The 17,044-nt window shown below is 43.1% G+C and overlaps 1 protein-coding gene across 1 annotated transcript in view; it reads left to right on the forward strand.

Annotated features, from left to right (window-relative positions):
* The first annotated feature begins 3,002 nt into the window (after nucleotides 1-3,002).
* myo5c (myosin VC) overlaps nucleotides 3,003-17,044 on the forward strand; it is a 39,769-nt gene continuing 25,727 nt past the window's right edge. The window contains exons 1-6 of the mRNA XM_051692107.1: nucleotides 3,003-3,153; nucleotides 3,420-3,530; nucleotides 6,178-6,346; nucleotides 6,470-6,614; nucleotides 15,769-15,925; nucleotides 16,315-16,458. Of these exons, the coding sequence (XP_051548067.1) occupies nucleotides 3,127-3,153; nucleotides 3,420-3,530; nucleotides 6,178-6,346; nucleotides 6,470-6,614; nucleotides 15,769-15,925; nucleotides 16,315-16,458 (753 nt within the window). The 5' untranslated portion in view covers nucleotides 3,003-3,126. The remainder of the gene's footprint in view (nucleotides 3,154-3,419; nucleotides 3,531-6,177; nucleotides 6,347-6,469; nucleotides 6,615-15,768; nucleotides 15,926-16,314; nucleotides 16,459-17,044) is intronic.

Below are 17,044 nucleotides of genomic sequence, written 5' to 3' on the forward strand. Positions count from 1 at the left end.
AACATTGTAAAAGACTTTTATATATTCTGGGAAAATGTACTGTTTGGTTTTAAGTTTTATGTACATAAATGTAAATTTTCCTAATCAAAAACCCATTTTGGATGTTCTGCATACTGAACTACAATACTACTTTTAAACTATTTCAAGGTCGCAGAATACAAAGGCTATCAAAACCATTAATATTTGTAAATCCTTTGATCTGTTTTCCTTTGATTGATTTTCTTTTTGAATATGTTGCAATACCCCTGTCTTTTTTTCCCCTCTTCTTTCTTTGCTGATTTTTTAGTGCAATTAATATTTGTTCTGTTTTAAGACCTTATAACAATATGATCTTGCTTGCCAAAACAGAGAGCATTTGGCAGAGATGGACCACTTCTATTAAAATGAATGGAAGAAATTGGAATGCCCAACAGCAGCCAATGAAACACAACCTCATCACCACTGCCTTTAAACACCGAGCACGCCTCTCTTCTGGAGACCTGTCTCTATCTGCTGGCGTCTTCGTGGGTCCAGGAACGGGGCGGTGAAGGTCCGGTTCAAGTTAGATGCATCACCGGGGATTGGAGCACGTGTAGCGTGAAGCCAGCGCCACAAGTGACTCAGACCAATAAAATTGTACTGCTTATATGAAATATGTTCTTTTATCGTAAACTTGACCATCCGTTTTGGAGATTTCGGTCTTTCCCCATACAAGTAGATAGGAGCTGCACTGGCATGACTGGAAATAACCACCTGAGAGCGTTCCAAAGATGGCCGACAGTGGACTGACTTGCTAGAAATTTATTAGAACGGTCCAAACGTACTGTATTTCCGAATCCTTTCAACAAAGTCCCTTTTTCAAGGTAAGTCAGTCCATTCGGCGGCCATATTTGGAACGCTCTTGGGCAGTTTGGGCAGCTGTTTTTCTATGCAAACAAGCGTCATGACAGTGCACCTCCTAACTACTTAAATGGAGAAAGACCAAAATCTCAAAAACGGTTGTTCAAGATTACGATTAAAGAACATATAACAAATCAGTAATAAAATATGACAATACTTATGACATATGACAATTTTCACGGCTTGTATAGCTAATGCGCATGCACGTTCAAGAGTTGATTGACAGGTGATGTCTGTATCTAAAAGGTGATTGGCTCTTTTAACTCTAAGGTAGGACTTCCTTTCTATATCCATTGACCGTTGGGTGCTCAGAGCTCCTTGGTTGAACGTTCCAATTTCTCCCATTCGTTTTAATAGAAGTTGCCCATTTCTGCTAAATAATCTGTGGTTCTAATTCATTTGTTTTTGTTTACATTCTTGAAATGGTCTATAAACCTTTGAAACTAATATCAAATTGTAAGAAGATAGTAGACAATAGAGTAAATAAGGCACTGTATGCAGTATTCTCGAATTCCATTGCCATCATAGTGTGTGGAAGTATGCATCAAGATCACAAGATTTTGATCTGACTGCACTAAGCCAAGAGAAAACTTGTCTTCATGTTTAACCATCTGAGGATCATTTGTGTGCATACTTGTGCACTCACTGAATGAGTAAGCAGTATCCTGTTATTTTTTGTCTGCCAAATCCTTGTTCATATGTACACACCCCTATGGTAAGCACAGCGTCACGAGACTCGCTCGCGCACGGTGGGAAAGCAAAGTCCGCCAAACATTAATTTTACGAATCCCACTATGGCGAAGGCTTCTAACATGAATATTAATTAGATCCTGCATACGTCACGTATGTCACGTTATGCTATTACCTTCCAGTGGCATAGCATGTTTTGGAAAGGCTTGTACATTTTTGTACATTTTTGTACATTTTTTATTTATTCAGTTAGTAGACGCTCTAATCCAAAGTGATCGATGAATACTAGAAAAGGGACTGTTTAAGGTTGTAGCCAACTATTTGGCTTGTTCAGTATTAATGTATCAAGTTATATGTATAAAGAAAGAGTACTACTTTTGTAAATATCTTTTTTCAAGAGTAATTAATCAATAAAAAATAAAAATAAAAATAGCTAAAAGCCCAGCTTCATAATTTTTGCGAAAATTAAGCACTAGCATACATGAAATGCGTGAAAACAATATTATGGTACATAGACAATTTTTTTTGTTTTGTTTTTTTGTTTGTTTTTTTAGTAACAAAGTAAGATAATGCTTATTGAAAATAACCACTTCAGTAAAGGGTTAACCATTTCCTGACAATTTCAATCACGTTTTGCATTTCATAACATTTCAAGTATTCTATGAACATAGAATATCCATTGTGATTGGATCAGTGAAGTTGAGCCCATTTCAACATTCTTGATAACAAAGCAATTCCTCCCAATGTAGGCCCCTGCAACAGGGGGGCCTTTTAACTCAAATACCATCCTTTTACTTATTGGACAGTTATTAAATAACTTTTGATTTAATCACCTTGAACAAAACTGAAAATGACAAATAAGGATTTTGTCTCAGAATAAAAGTGATACTTTTAGGGATCCTCATTAGCTACATGAATTTGCAACATTTCAAAAAGTATTAAATATTTGAACAAATTACCTAAAAATCAAACTTTAGATATTGCACCCAATGATCTCATGGATCAGGAATATTTTGAAGTGAATGGTGACAAACAGGTGTTGAGACAAGTACTGTGGTAGTTTGTTGCTGTTTAGTGTTTTGTGAAAATAAAATCAAAATTAGCTTGTAAGGGAGCTTTTAGCTCTATTGTACCCTAATTTGCACCATGAAAACTCAAAAATGTCTTTAAGTTGTTTTTTATTTTTTTTATTTTTATTTTTATTTTTTATGTAGGCTTTTGGTGTGTGCTTTGTATTACATTCCACTGTCAATAATTAGTGAAATAGAAGTAAAAACCACCACCAACAACTAAAACTCCCTTGTCTCATGAATATAAATAATTATCTATGAATATTTAGAAGTAGTTCATGAATATTAAGTAGCAAGCTTTCGCCATAGTAGGATTCGTAGTTTCGCCGGCAGTAACAGGTGAGCGTGGAAGTTCCCAAAGTGTTGACCCACTGACTTAGCAGGTGCTGTGGTGAAAAAGTTACTAGTATGAATATCAGTTTCGTTTGCAAATGTCATGAGAAGAACCTGAAAGAAATCTGTGTCAAGTGACGGGGCTCCTGTTGCCATGGCTTTGTCGGAGTTGTACACAAAGGTATGCTTGAAACGGAAAGTGCTTAAACTTGAAGTCATTGGGTTGTGTTTACTAACATGCTATTTAAGTTTAGCGTGTATCCATTTGAGAATATAATGTTCTTGCCAAAGAGTTATGGTCGTTTTTTGTGTTGTTGGTGGTGTAAAACACCCAAAGCAATTCAAAACAAGCGCAATACAAATGCTAAAACATAAAACCACAAGAAAACTTCTCTTCCCAAGCACAATCGTATAAAATAACTTTGTAATTGGAGTTTTGTGTTTCAGTATAACAGGGTGTGGATTCCTGACGCGGAACATGTGTGGAAATCCGCGGAGATTTTAAAAGATTTCCAACCGGGAGACAAAGAGCTGGAATTACAGCTGGAGGATGGAACGGTATGACGTCATATACATATTTGAAATATATATAAAAATAGTAAAAACTGATAATAATATACTTAGAATTGTTATATAAAAGCACGTACAAAAATGCATTTGTCACGCCACAGAACCATTTAAAATGTAATATTGAAGGTAAGGTGATTAAAAACAGCTGCACCTACACTGTCCCTTATACAGTACATTTAGATAAATAGTGTGCACAAGTTCAGTCTCATGTCAGCAAGAGATCTTAGGGAGTAAACATCAGACTGTTATAGCTGAAAAAAATATTTTGTGGTGAAGTAAATACAGTAGAAGTGATTAAGGACTTTCTACATTGAATAAGTTAAAGCGTGAACTTGAAAATAAGTCAGTTCTACATTATTTTTGTATTCTAACATGTAAAGATTTATGCTGTAGCATATAAGTAAATATTATATATGATTACTAGTTATTTTTACATTGCGTCATCATGTATCAATCCTAAAGTAGAAAACCTTGTCATATTTATTAGCTAATAAGAGTAAATTTTACCTAACTGTTCCCAGCATGCACTGGGCTTAAATAATTAATAAGCTTGCATGGTTTCACTGTTTATTTACACAAATTTATTGTTGATTTTGTTACGTTTGGTAACTTCTTGTTTTGTGAAGTATGAAGTTATTTTTCTACTCAAAATTACCTGTTCATGATCAAAAAATTGTGCACCAAGTGTTGGGATCCCTCTGCTAATGCAAAGTGATATTGACTAATGGACTTCATAGCATGCTTGGAGCTTCCTGTGGAAAGCTTCCATATGTTATACGTCACATTATTTAATGTGATAATAATAAAAGTTCAATATGTAGAATATTCTTGTCTTGTAAAATGTTCTTTTAAAAACCATTTACATCAGATTTGTCAGTAAAAGTTTCTGAGATGTTACATTTGAGTTAAATTTACTCTCTCACTTCAATAATATGTCATGAAATTATGTAGATTTGACATAATTTTATACCATTCAAATTTACTTAAAACTGTGTGCAAAAATGTGCAAAAGACAAATTAAGTAAATCTTACTCTTTTTTTTTTCAATGTACAAACAAGATTATATTATCATTACATTTGTCATGATGTACAGTGCATTCAGAAAGTATTCAGACCCCTTCATTTTTTCCATTTTCCATAATGACAAACTTGAATGAAAAAAATTAAATATCACATTGACATAAGTATTCAGACCCTTAACTCAGTACTTAGTTGAAGCACCATTGGCAGCGATTACAGCCTAAAGTCTTTTTGGGTATGTTCTGACAAGCTTTGCACACCTGGATTTGGAGATTTTCTGCCATTCTTCTCTGGAGATCCTCTCAAGCTCTGTCAGGTTGGATGGGGACCGTCGGTGGACAGCCATTTTCAGGTCTCTCCAGAGATATTCGATTGGGTTCAAGTCCGGACTCTGGCTGGGCCACTTAAGGATATTCACAGAGTTGTCCCTAAGCCACTCTTATGTTGTCTTGGCTGTGTGCTTAGGGTCATTGTCCTGCTGGAAGGTGAACCTTTGGCCCGGTCTGAGGTCTTGAGCGCTCTGGACCAGGTTTTCATTAAGGATATCTCTATTTTGTGGCGTTCAGCTTTTCTTCAACACTGACCCATCCCCTAGTCCCTGCCACTGAAAAACACCCCCACAGCATCATGCTACCACCACCACGCTTCACCGTTGGGATGGTATTGCGCAGTTGATGAGCGGTGCCTGGTTTCCTCCATACATGATGCTTAGAATTTAAGCCAGACAGTTCAATCTTCATTTCATCAGACCAGAGAATCTTGTTTCTCACTGTCTGAGAGTCCTTTAGGTGCTTTTTTGTGGCCACTCTGCCATAAAGCCCAGATCGGTGGAGTGTTGCAGTGATTAGTTGTCCTTTTGCAAGTTTCTCCCATCTCCACACATGATCTCTGGAGCTCAACCAGAGTGACCGTTGGTCACCTCTCTTACCAAGGCCCTTCTCCCCTGATTGCTCAGTTTGGCTGGGCAGCCAGCTCTAAGAAGACATCTGGTTATTCCAAACTTCTTCCATTTAGGAATTATGGAGGCCACTGTGCTCTTGGGAACCTTCAATGTAGCCGATACATTTTTTTTGTAGCCTTCCCGAGATCTGTGTCTCGACACAATCCCGTCTCTGAGCTCTGCAGGCAGTTCTTTAAACCTCATGGCTTGGTTTTTGATCTGATATGTATTTTCAGATGTGAGACCTTATATAGACAGGTGTGTGCCTTTCCAAATCATGTCCAATTACTTGAATTTGCCACAGGTGGACTCCAATCAAAGTGTAGAAACATCTCAAAGATGAACCAGAGAAACGGGATGCACCTGAGCTCAATTTCTAGTGTCACAGTAAAGGGTCTGAAAACTTATGTCAATGTGATATCAGTTTTGTTCTTTTTAATACAAAGTTATGAAAAATCTGGTTTTTGCTTTGTCATTATGGGGTATGGAGTGTAGATTTATGTAAAAAAAAAAAAAAAAACATTTTAGCATAAGGCTGCAACATAACAAAATGTGATAAAAATGGAGGGGTCTGAACACTTTATGAATGCACTGTATAAACACAGCCATCATTTGACATGCTTTAATTGGCTTTGATTTGAATAAATCTGACCTGACATGTAATCTTTCCTTAAGGAGTTGCAGTATCCTCTGGAGGGGGGTGAGAAGTTGCCACCCCTTCGTAACCCGGACATACTGGTGGGTGAGAATGACCTCACTGCTCTCAGTTACCTCCACGAGCCGGCCGTGCTTCACAACCTCAAAGTTCGATTCGTCGAGTCCAAAATTATTTACACATATTGTGGTAGGTCAGTTGTAGAATAGCTCTATTCAATGAAAACATGACAGTTATTACGTGTTATGTCTTTACTTACTCTGTACTGGGATTTCAGTGCAGTGCGTTCATCCTTAAAATTGAACTTCTCAGGAATTATCTTGGTGGCAGTAAATCCATACAAGCAGCTCCCCATCTATGGAGATGCGGTCATCCATGCATACTCTGGGCAAAACATGGGAGACATGGACCCTCATATATTTGCTGTGGCAGAAGAAGCCTACAAACAAATGGCCAGGTAACGCAACACTAACACACTCTGTACACATTCAGAAACAAAACCAACACATTAGGATGAGGTGGTAGTATGAAGATCCTGGCTTCAAATCCAAGGAGAAATAAGACATGAACTGGGAAGCTTATGAGCAAAGCACTTACATGTATAGGGATATATGGTGATGGGGGCGTGGCCGAGCAACGTCTGTGGAGAGCGAGACCGTGAGAGTGAGTACGGTAAGGATTGACACCTGTGGGAAATCAACGCTAACAGTTGTTTTGTGTTTGCAGTGAGAGCGTAGAGGGATTTAAAGGACAATCCAGACCTCCAGAGGGGAGAGCTGTGTGTGTGTGTGCTGAAAAGCAAATATTTGAGTTGGTGCTTATAGCTGAAAAGTGATCTTTTCTGTTAATAAAAGTTTTACGTTGGAGTGTTCACCCGGCTCCCGTTTCCTCTTTACATGACCGGACGAACCTGTTACAGGATAGTTCACCCAAATATGAAAGTTCGGTCATTTCATTTATTGACCTTCATGTCGTTCTAATCACATGGGTTTTTTTATTCTTTCGTGGACCACAAAAGGGGATGTTTCGCAGAATGTCCAGGCTGCTCTTTTCCATGCAATGAAAGGATATACAGTAGTGAACAGAGACTATCAATCTCCAAAAAGGACAAAAAAAGCACCTTAAAATCAGCATAATATTTGTCCAAACAAAAATGAGAGTGAGTTAATTATTCAGTTTTTTGGGGGGTGACCTAAATCACTGATCAGACCAGCTGTACCCATGAGCAAAGCATTAAAAAAAGGCTTGCTCCAGGGAAACTTTCCTTTTATAATTGTACTGCAAGTTGTTTTGGATTAAAATAACATGTGCTGAATAACCATCTGTGCAGGTTTAGCAGGCTAAGCCCAGTTACACTTAAATGGGCAGTTCTTGACTTGAGTAATTAAAATATAATAACCAGGGTGAAAAATAAACTTGCCCACCGACTATGGTGGCTGCCAATGAATGCCCAATTTTGCCAGCCAAATTGAGTTTTCACATGGTATTTGTTCAATGCAAATCCAAGAATCAACTGTAAATGGGTTAAATAAAATGAATGTTCTAAACCGCCTGTATAATTTGCCTTTTTGAGACCAAACAGTTTAAACAATTTACAATTCCTCAATTTATACATGCAGATCTTACAATCTCATTGACTACGGTTACATGGACACCAGAAAGTGGCTTTGTAACAGGGTTCAATGGAAAGGAGGCGGGAACCAGATGAAGCATCAAAGTAAAGTTTTTAATAAACTTAAACACAAAGACACAAACGTATACAGGGCAGCTGCCTGTAGCTTTCTCTCCCGAACTGCCACATCTCGTTGCACTTATCCCTCTCCTCAGATGATTAGCCGATTGCTGATTAGCGTGCATAGTCACGACCCGGACACGCCCTCCTCATTGTCACAGGCTTACTGCGAGAAAGCGTGTTATTGCGAGAAAACAGCGTTCCCATTTACATGCACTGTATAAGCGCCGTACTCTTTACTCCCATATAAATATGGCTCTAAATGAGTATTCACAGCCTTTGCCATGACACTCAAAATTGAGCTCAGGTGCATCCTGTTTCCACTGATCATCCTTGAGATGTTTCTACAACTTGATTGGAGTCCACCTGTGGTAAATTCAGTTGATTGGATATGATTTGGAAAGGCACACACCTGTCTATATAAGGTCCCACAGTTAACAGTGCATGTCAGAGCACAAACCAAGCCATGAAGTCCAAGGAATTGTCTGTAGACCTCTGAGACAGGATTGTATCGAGGCACAGATCTGGGGAAGGGTACAGAAAAATTTCTGCAGCATTGAAGGTCCCAATGAGCACAGTGGCCTCCATCATCCGTAAATGGAAGAAGTTTGGAACCACCAGGACTCTTCCTAGAGCTGGCCGCCCGGCCAAACTGAGCAATCGGGGGAGAAGGGCCTTAGTCAGGGAGGTGACCAAGAACCCGATGGTCACTCTGACAGAGCTCCAGCGTTTCTCTGTGGAGAGAGGAGAACCTTCCAGAAGAACAACCATCTCTGCAGCACTCCACCAATCAGGCCTGTATGGTAGAGTGACCAGATGGAAGCTACCTCAGTAAAAGGCAAATGACAGCCCGCCTGGAGTTTTCCAAAAGGCACCTGAAGGACTCTTGGACCATGAGAAACAAAGATTGAACTCTTTGGCCTGAATGGCAAGCGTCATGTCTGGAGGAAACCAGGCACCGCTCATCACCTGGCCAATACCATCCCTACAGTGAAGCATGGTGGTGGCAGCATCATGCTGTGGGGATTGGAACTGGGAGACTAGTCAGGATCGAGGGAAAGATGAATGCAGCAATGTACAGAGACATCCTTGATGAAAACCTGCTCCAGAGCGCTCTGGACCTCAGACTGGGGCGAAGGTTCATCTTCCAACAGGACAACGACCCTAAGCACACAGCCAAGATAACAAAGGAGTGGTTACGGGACAACTCTGTGAATGTCCTTGAGTGGCCCAGCCAGAGCCCAGACTTAAACCCGATTGAACATCTCTGGAGAGATCTGAAAATGGCTGTGCACAGATGCTCCCCATCCAACCTGTTGGAGCTTGAGAGGTCCTGCAAAGAAGAATGGGAGAAACTGCCCAAAAATAGGTGTGCCAAGCTTGTAGCATCATACTCAAAAAGACTTGAGGCTGTAATTGGTGCCAAATGTGCTTCAACAAAATATTGAGCAAAGGCTGTGAATACTTATGTACATGTGATTTTTTTTGTTTTTGTTTTCTCGTTTTTTTTTTTGTTTTTTTTTTTTTTCCTTTTTTATTTTTAATACATTTGCAAAGATTTCAAACAAACTTCTTTCATGTTGTCATTATGGGCTATTGTTTGTAGAATTGAGGAAAATAATGAATTTAATCCATTTTGGAATAAGGCTGTAACAACAAAATGTGGAAAAAGTGAAGCGCTGTGAATACTTTCTGAATGCACTGTATATGCAGACGTTAGGGACAGTCTATATTTTACATTGGTGTGTATAAATGGGTATAGTTTATAGGATGTGGTTTTTCCCACTGTACTCACAGAAATATTGAATTCTTTCCACTGTGTTGACATTCTGTTGGGTTCCATCCTATGACGTTTGTTATTCCGGTCTGTTCCACGCACGCGCACTCTTCAAACACCCATCAGAACGCCGCTTATGTGTTTACATGAGCACATTAAGCGTCGTTCTCCAAGAGAAACCTAAGTGTGTTAAACCGCTTTCTCTTAATCCCTTAAACGGCATAAGGAAATCAGCGTTCTTGTTTACATGAAGTTTCAGAATGCTGCTTTCTGCTAAAACCCTGGAATAAACCGTGTTCTTAAGTACATGTAAACGTGGTCAGTAATTGATAAATCACACTTTCAGTATTTCCTGCACCACTTTCCAGCAGTGACACTCTGCCACTACTGAATCTACTGCAAAATACATCAAGTAATTTTACCAGAATGGTGATCTAGTAGTCTAAAATTAATGCAATGAGATGGAAAGGCAGTGTATTGCAGGAAAACATGTCTTTCTATTGAGTTGTCCTGTGGTGTAGTCTGATTCATAATCAAATGACTTTTTTCATTTAGTTTCTTTTCAAGATTATTTTTAAAGACTCACAAACTCACAAGTTACTGGATCAGTCTGACAAAACCTTCACTGAATGACTCACTGAATCATTAAGAGTGGTTACTGAATCAAAATTTGACTCACTCATCAAACTGCTCAATGGTGACTTGCAGACATTAGAGACACTACAGTATGATTTTTCTCTATAGCTTCTTTGTTTTGGAACAGACCCAATGTGTATTGTGAAGAGCGCTATTCAAATAAAATTACTTGACTCACTTAATGAACTAAAGTTATCATTCCTTTTAAAAATGAACCAATAACTGTTTTGCATACTTTAGATTCATTACTAACAGGTTGCTCATATAACAATGTTTAGTTTAAAAGATATTAGCAAAGGCATTTACGTTTGCAATATTTGAATTAAAATATAAATGGTTGCATTTTTATTTTTTTTTGTATAAAATATCTTTTTGTGTAAATAGTATACTGTATATTGCTCATCCGGGTTTCCCCTGCTGCATAAATTGAAATCTGTTGGAAACACTGCACATTAATTTCTTACACCACAGGACCATTTAAAATAAAAAATAGAAGGCAAAATGATGCAAACATGTTATACCTTTTTTAACTTTTGTACCCAAGTCCAAATCCAGCTCTGTTGACTGCAGCATTTCCAGGCCAAAGCACGCAAAGAGGAGCTAGCACTTTTGACTCCATCTTTATAGAAGGAAATTGGACTGAACCATTTCTGTCAAATGTTCAAATCTCTTTGCAATAGTTTTGATGAATAATATGTGTATTAGTTTAGTTATGGTTCAATATATATGTTTGTGTCAATGTTATGAGTACTATTTTGGGGTTTGGCATGGTTTGGGTTTCAAAACTGAATGTTGTTATTTAATATTTCCCTTTTGTTTTTTTGATAGAGCTAGGTCTATGATCCTTGTTTGAGGCATTGAGTGTGTTTGGTCTTTTTCCTTGGCTTTATCTTTTGGTTTTTATTTGGCAATTGCATTTGCAAACCTTTTACTCCATCGGTAAATTCTTGACAAAGGCACCTATTGAGTTTTCACACTCTGTCAGGGAACGGAAGTTATTCAAGTAACCAGGATGTTCCCTATCTATCACTCACTCGACGTTGTGTTGATTTAGTGACACTAGGGGTCCCTATACAAAACGCCGCAACTGGCTGAACTGTGTTACGTGAACTGCCGGTGTGACGGGCAGACCGCTATGTGCCTCGTAGCCAGCGCACCAGGCTGACACGTAACCTCCCCCAACACTGTTATGAGTGTCGAACGGCCCTTTTTTTGTGACAAGTCGACTACCCAAAAGATAGAGACGGGCTAGCCCAGTTGTGGCCCCTTATCTCCTTTTTTTTCCACTCCCCCAAAAAAAGGGGGATTAACCGACTGGGCCGACCAGGTCTAGTCGGGGGGGGGTGTCCCTCCCAAGGGGAGGACACCAAGGAGACCACACCCCGCCCAGAGAGGGGGGGGGGTATTTAAGTGGAAATACGTCACATGGTCTTGCCGAGCTATGTCGGAAGTATGCCATGTTGAGAAGTCCCAAGGTAGGTCCTACCCTACGGGGGAGGAGTTACTACAAGCATGGAGACTGGGGCAGAGGGGCCTCTGCACAAGGAAGACGCAGTTTGCCAACAGGGAAACTAATTAGCAGAAGATATACGTCGCATGGGGTTACCTACGGGGAACCGCCACATGCAGAGCACCTACCCCAGTACAGGGCTTTAGTTAGCACGTGTACTGGGCCAGCAGCGAGTCTCTCCAAAAACTCATCTGCCACAGGACTCGGAGGAAATCAACCAGGGAACACAGTTTGTGAACACTACTGGGAGTTAACGGCGCACGTCTTTCAGCTCATGGGAGGTGAAAGGCGCTATGCACAAGCGATACAACCGGCCGGCTGTCCCGGACTTACCTGCTTGTGCGTGCCACTACACGGGACGAAACCGGTTCTACCCGGAGGTTGTAGAACCTCGCAAAGGTGTTGGGTGTTGCCCAGCCCGCCGCTCTGCAAATGTCTGTTAGAGAGGCACCCCTGGTCAAGGCCCAGGAGGCCACTACACCCCTGGTAGAATGGGCTCGTAGCCCTACCGGGGGCGGCACGTCCTGGGCGTGATATGCCATAGTTATGGCGTCAGTGAGCCAGTGGGTGATCCTCTGCTTGGAGACAGTACTTCCTTTCCGCTGTCCACCAAAGCAGACAAAGAGCTGCTCAGAGACTCTAAATCTCTGCGTGCAATCCAAATAGATGCGTAAAGTGCGCACCGGACACAGCAACGTCAGGGCTGGGTCTGCCTCCTCTTAGGGCAGTGCTTGCAGGTTCACCACCTAATCCCTAAAAGGGGTTGTGGGAACCTTGGGCACATAGCCCGGTCGGGGTCTCAGGATCACGTGAGAGTAGTTCGGACCAAACTCCAGGCACGTTTCGCTGACAGAGAACGCTTGCAGGTCTCCTACCCTCTTGATGGAAGTGAGCGCAGTCAGGAGGGCAGTCTTCAAGGAGAGTGCATTAAGCTCAGCTGACTGCAAAGGCTCAAAGGGGGCTCTCTGTAGACCCTGAAGAACTACAGAGAGGTCCCATGAGGGAACGAGGCGTGGTCTGAAGGGATTCAGCCTCCTGGCTCGCCTCAGGAACCTGATGATCAGGTCGTGCTTCCCTAAGGACTTACCGTCCACTGTGTCGTGGTGTGCCGCTATAGCGGCTACATACACCTTCAAGGTGGAAGGGGACAGCCACCCTTCCAACCTCTCCTGCAGGAAGGAAAGCACCAATCCGACTGCGCATCTCTGGGGGTCTTCCCGTCGGGAAGAACACCACTTAGCGAACAGACGCCACTTGAAGGCATACAGGCACCTCATAGAGGGGGCCCTAGCCTGAGTGATCATGTCTACCACCGCAGGTGGTAGACCGTGGTGGTAGACACCGCGGGTGGTAGACCGCTTTGGTCTTCCGCGTCCTGTCCAGGGGCCAGACATGGAGATTCCAGAGGTCTGGTCGCGGGTGCCAGATGGTGCCCCGTTCCTGAGAAAGAAGGTCCTTCCTCAGGGGAATTCGCCGGGGGGCTGTCGCGAGGAGCGTGAGATCCGAGAACCATGTCTGGGTGGGCCAGTAGGGTGCTACCAGGATGACCTGCTCCTCGTCCTCCATATCCCGAGAGTGAGGCAGAGCCCGAGGTGCCACGCCATGTTGTGGCCGTGCTCCAGGGACATCGAAACACTTACCTGACTACTTGTGACCACCCCCGGAACAGCCTGGGATGGAGGAGGAAGAGGCCTGTCCTCGTGTCCCGTGGAGACTGTCACATCGGTGCCACAGCTGGGTGCGCAGCGGCGGGGAGACCACTGCTGGAGCGCCAACCCTGCAAGGATGAAAAGGTGGACGGTGGTCATGATGACGGCCGTGCACACCGGTTATGTGACCCAGGGAACGATGAAACCGCTCTTTTGCTGAACTGTTGGGTACCGCAGCCACTTGGGCATACGGCAAAATTAAATGAAAAAGCATCAAAAGATTCTCCTCCTGGCCCTCCACCGGGGGATGGAGTGGTCTGCTTACCAGCTCCAAGGTGGGTTTCGTCTCCCTGGGTTGCCTGTCTCAGGGGCGCTTCCGTGGGTTCTTGGTGGCCGGCCGTGAGACGGGTGGCGTCTGCCTCCTGGGGTGGGCTCCACGCCGGGGCCGGGCCAAGGGGCGGGCTGCGGTAGAGCCGGTGCTGTCACCGCAGGGGGACGCACTTGGCGACGAGTAGGCAGGGTGCGGGATCTTGAGCCGTGCCGGGGCAGGATATGCCGGATAGCCTCTGTCTGCTGCTTCACCGTCGAGAACTGCTGGGCAAAGTCCTCGACTGTGTCGCCGAATAGGCCAACCTGGGAGATAGGGGCAGCAAGGAACCGTGCCTTGTCGGCCTCACCCATCTCGACCAGGTTGAGCCAAAGGTGCTGCTCCTGGACCACTAAGGTGGACATCACCCGCCTGAGAGACCACGCTCTCCGGGCAGCAAAGCTCCTGCATCAAATCTGGGGCGGAACTACCCTCATGCAGTTCTTTTAGCGCCTTGGCTTGGTGGACCTGCAGGAGAGCCATGGAATGCAGGGCTTGTCCAGTGGCACTATAGGCTTTGGCTGTCAGGGACAACGTGAACCTACAGGCCTTGGATGGAATAATGGGACTGGAGCGGGGCGTGGCTGCTTTGAGCGGCGCCGCGAGCCCAGGAACCAATCATCGAGCCGCGAGGGTTCAGGGGAGAGCGCTAGGGTTCCACTCTAGCCCGACGCTTGCGGCCGCCCAGGAAAGTATGTCCGTCATTTCCGCATCAGCCTGTGACTGGGCAACCGTCCCCGAGGGGGGGAGCCCAGCTGAGGCTTCTGCATCCGACTGGACGAGCCTGCTCGCCGATGATGCACTCAAGAGCTCATCAGCTTCGCGGGATCCGAACAAGAGGTCGAACTCGCTATCAGACTCATCTGGAAGCCCGATCGGGGTAGACGAGCGTGTTGGGGAATGGGAGGTCCGTGGGGGGATACCCGGCGGAGGTGGTCCCCAAATCGCCCCCAGTGCTAGCCACGCTGGCCTCATACCCATAGGTAGAAGGACCAAGACGGGGAGCTGCTGGGGTGGCTTGCTTTCTTACGAAAGCAAGCCGCGACCGCAACGTTGCCATGGTCATGTTCTCGCAGTGAGTACATGATCCATCCATGAAGGCTGTCTCCGCGTGGGTCGCGCCCAGACACGAAAGACAGCGATCGTGACCGTCCGAAGTTGAGAGGTAACGACTGCAACCAGGAATAACACACAAACGGAAAGGCATCTTTAAAAAGATGCGTCTTTAAAAAGACGTTCCATGTGTGCCGCTCTTTTAGAGAAATATACTCTTTTAGAAAAATATACTCTCTTTTTTCTGCCGAAGTGCCCAGGGGCGTTCTCTGCAGTGAACCAGTGCAGAGGAGGGAGAAGCCGCTGAAATGCGCCATGAGATCCAGCGGAGGTGAATGAACAGTCAGCTCAGTAAACATCGACCGTTTGGCTCCGAAGAGAAAATCTGAATGAGTGGTTGGATACCAGCTCCTTTTATACCCATATGTCCAGAGGAGTGGTATGCAAATACCACTTGCCAATTTTCATTGGCCTTTTATCAAAGACCAGAGGTGTCTTGGGCTCCCAAGAGTGACCCCTAGTGTCACTACATCGACACAACGTCGAGTGAGTGACAGATAGGGAACAACTTTTCCTTGAACTATAAGTGTAATCAAATCTTGTTAAGGTACTTTTTTGTTAAGTCTCAGATATCTCCAGAAAAGTGCAATCCTCCTCTGGGTCATCAATATCTTGTTATGGTAAATTGTTAAAGCCATTATTCCACAAACATATGTAGAGAGGGCACTATATCTAACATGTTGCATTGGATAAACATAACAGCTAAAATACTAGGTAATACTGTGTTAGTCCTTTGTTTTCCCTGTGCTTGTTGGCATAATAATTACATCTGTTTATTGATATGAATGTATGTATTTAATTATGATTGTCTGTAATTCTTGATGCAGGAATAACAAGAATCAGTCCATCATCGTGAGTGGCGAGTCAGGAGCTGGAAAGACCGTATCTGCTCGGTACGCTATGAGGTATTTCGCTATGGTCAGCAAGTCTAGCAGCAACACACGGGTGGAGGACAAAGTTTTGGCATCCAACCCCATCACTGAGGTAAAGCTGTGTGTTCTTATGGTGCCTTCAAGTCATGTCACAATGATATTTTTAAGATAAGTGCACTTAAACGGCACCACAATGTCAGAAATACCAGTGGAAAACTCTGGATTTTCTTTAAGGCCAGACTTTGTGATTTGGGGGTGTGTCAGTTGTAGAATCATTAAATTGATACTGGTTATAATTAAGTTTTAAGACAGTAAATTATTATTTTTTTTTTTTACACATTCTGTGTGCTGTTAGTGAAGAAAAGTGATTAAGCTTGCCAGAAAATACTTTTTATTTAGCCACATTTGGTTTGTGACTTTTAATACCAACGGAACTTCTGTAAACCTATAAATGTTTACTTTATATATTTTGCAGTAATCAGTTCTCTGCTGTGTTTACAGGCAATTGGAAATGCCAAAACAACCAGAAATGATAATAGCAGTCGATTCGGAAAGTACACTGAGATCAGCTTTGACAAAAGATACCAAATCATTGGCGCTAACATGAGGACATACCTCCTGGAAAAGTCAAGAGTTGTGTTTCAGGTGAGAAATGCTTTTGTCTAAACTTAACCTTTTCTGCACAGACTGTAAATGGAGCCAAGGTGGTGTGTGTGTGTGTGTGTATATATATATATATATATATATATATATATACACACACACACTGGTGGCCAAAAGTTTGGAATAATGTACAGATTTTGCTCTTATGGAAAGAAATTGGTACTTTTATTCACCAAAGTGGCATTCAGCTGATCACAATGTATAGTCAGGACATTAATAATGTGAAAAATTGGGGGCCTGGGTAGCTCAGTGGTAAAAGACACTGGCTACCACCCCTGGAGTTCACTACTTCGAATCCCAGGGTGTGCTGAGTGACTCCAGCCAGGTCTCCTAAGCAACCAAGTTAGCCCTGTTGCTAGGAAGGGTAGAGTCACATGGGGTAACCTCCTCGTGGTTGCTATAATGTGGTTCTTTCTCGGTGGAGTGCGTGGTGAGTTGAGCGTGGATGCCGCGGTGGATGCCGTGCAGCCTCCACACGTGCTATGTCTCCGTGGCAACGCGCTCAACAAGCCACTTGATAAGATGCATGGGTTGATGGTCTCAGACGCGGAGGCAACTGGGATTCATC

This window comes from Myxocyprinus asiaticus, chromosome 48 (assembly GCF_019703515.2).
Source record: "Myxocyprinus asiaticus isolate MX2 ecotype Aquarium Trade chromosome 48, UBuf_Myxa_2, whole genome shotgun sequence".
Lineage (NCBI taxonomy): Eukaryota > Metazoa > Chordata > Actinopteri > Cypriniformes > Catostomidae > Myxocyprinus > Myxocyprinus asiaticus.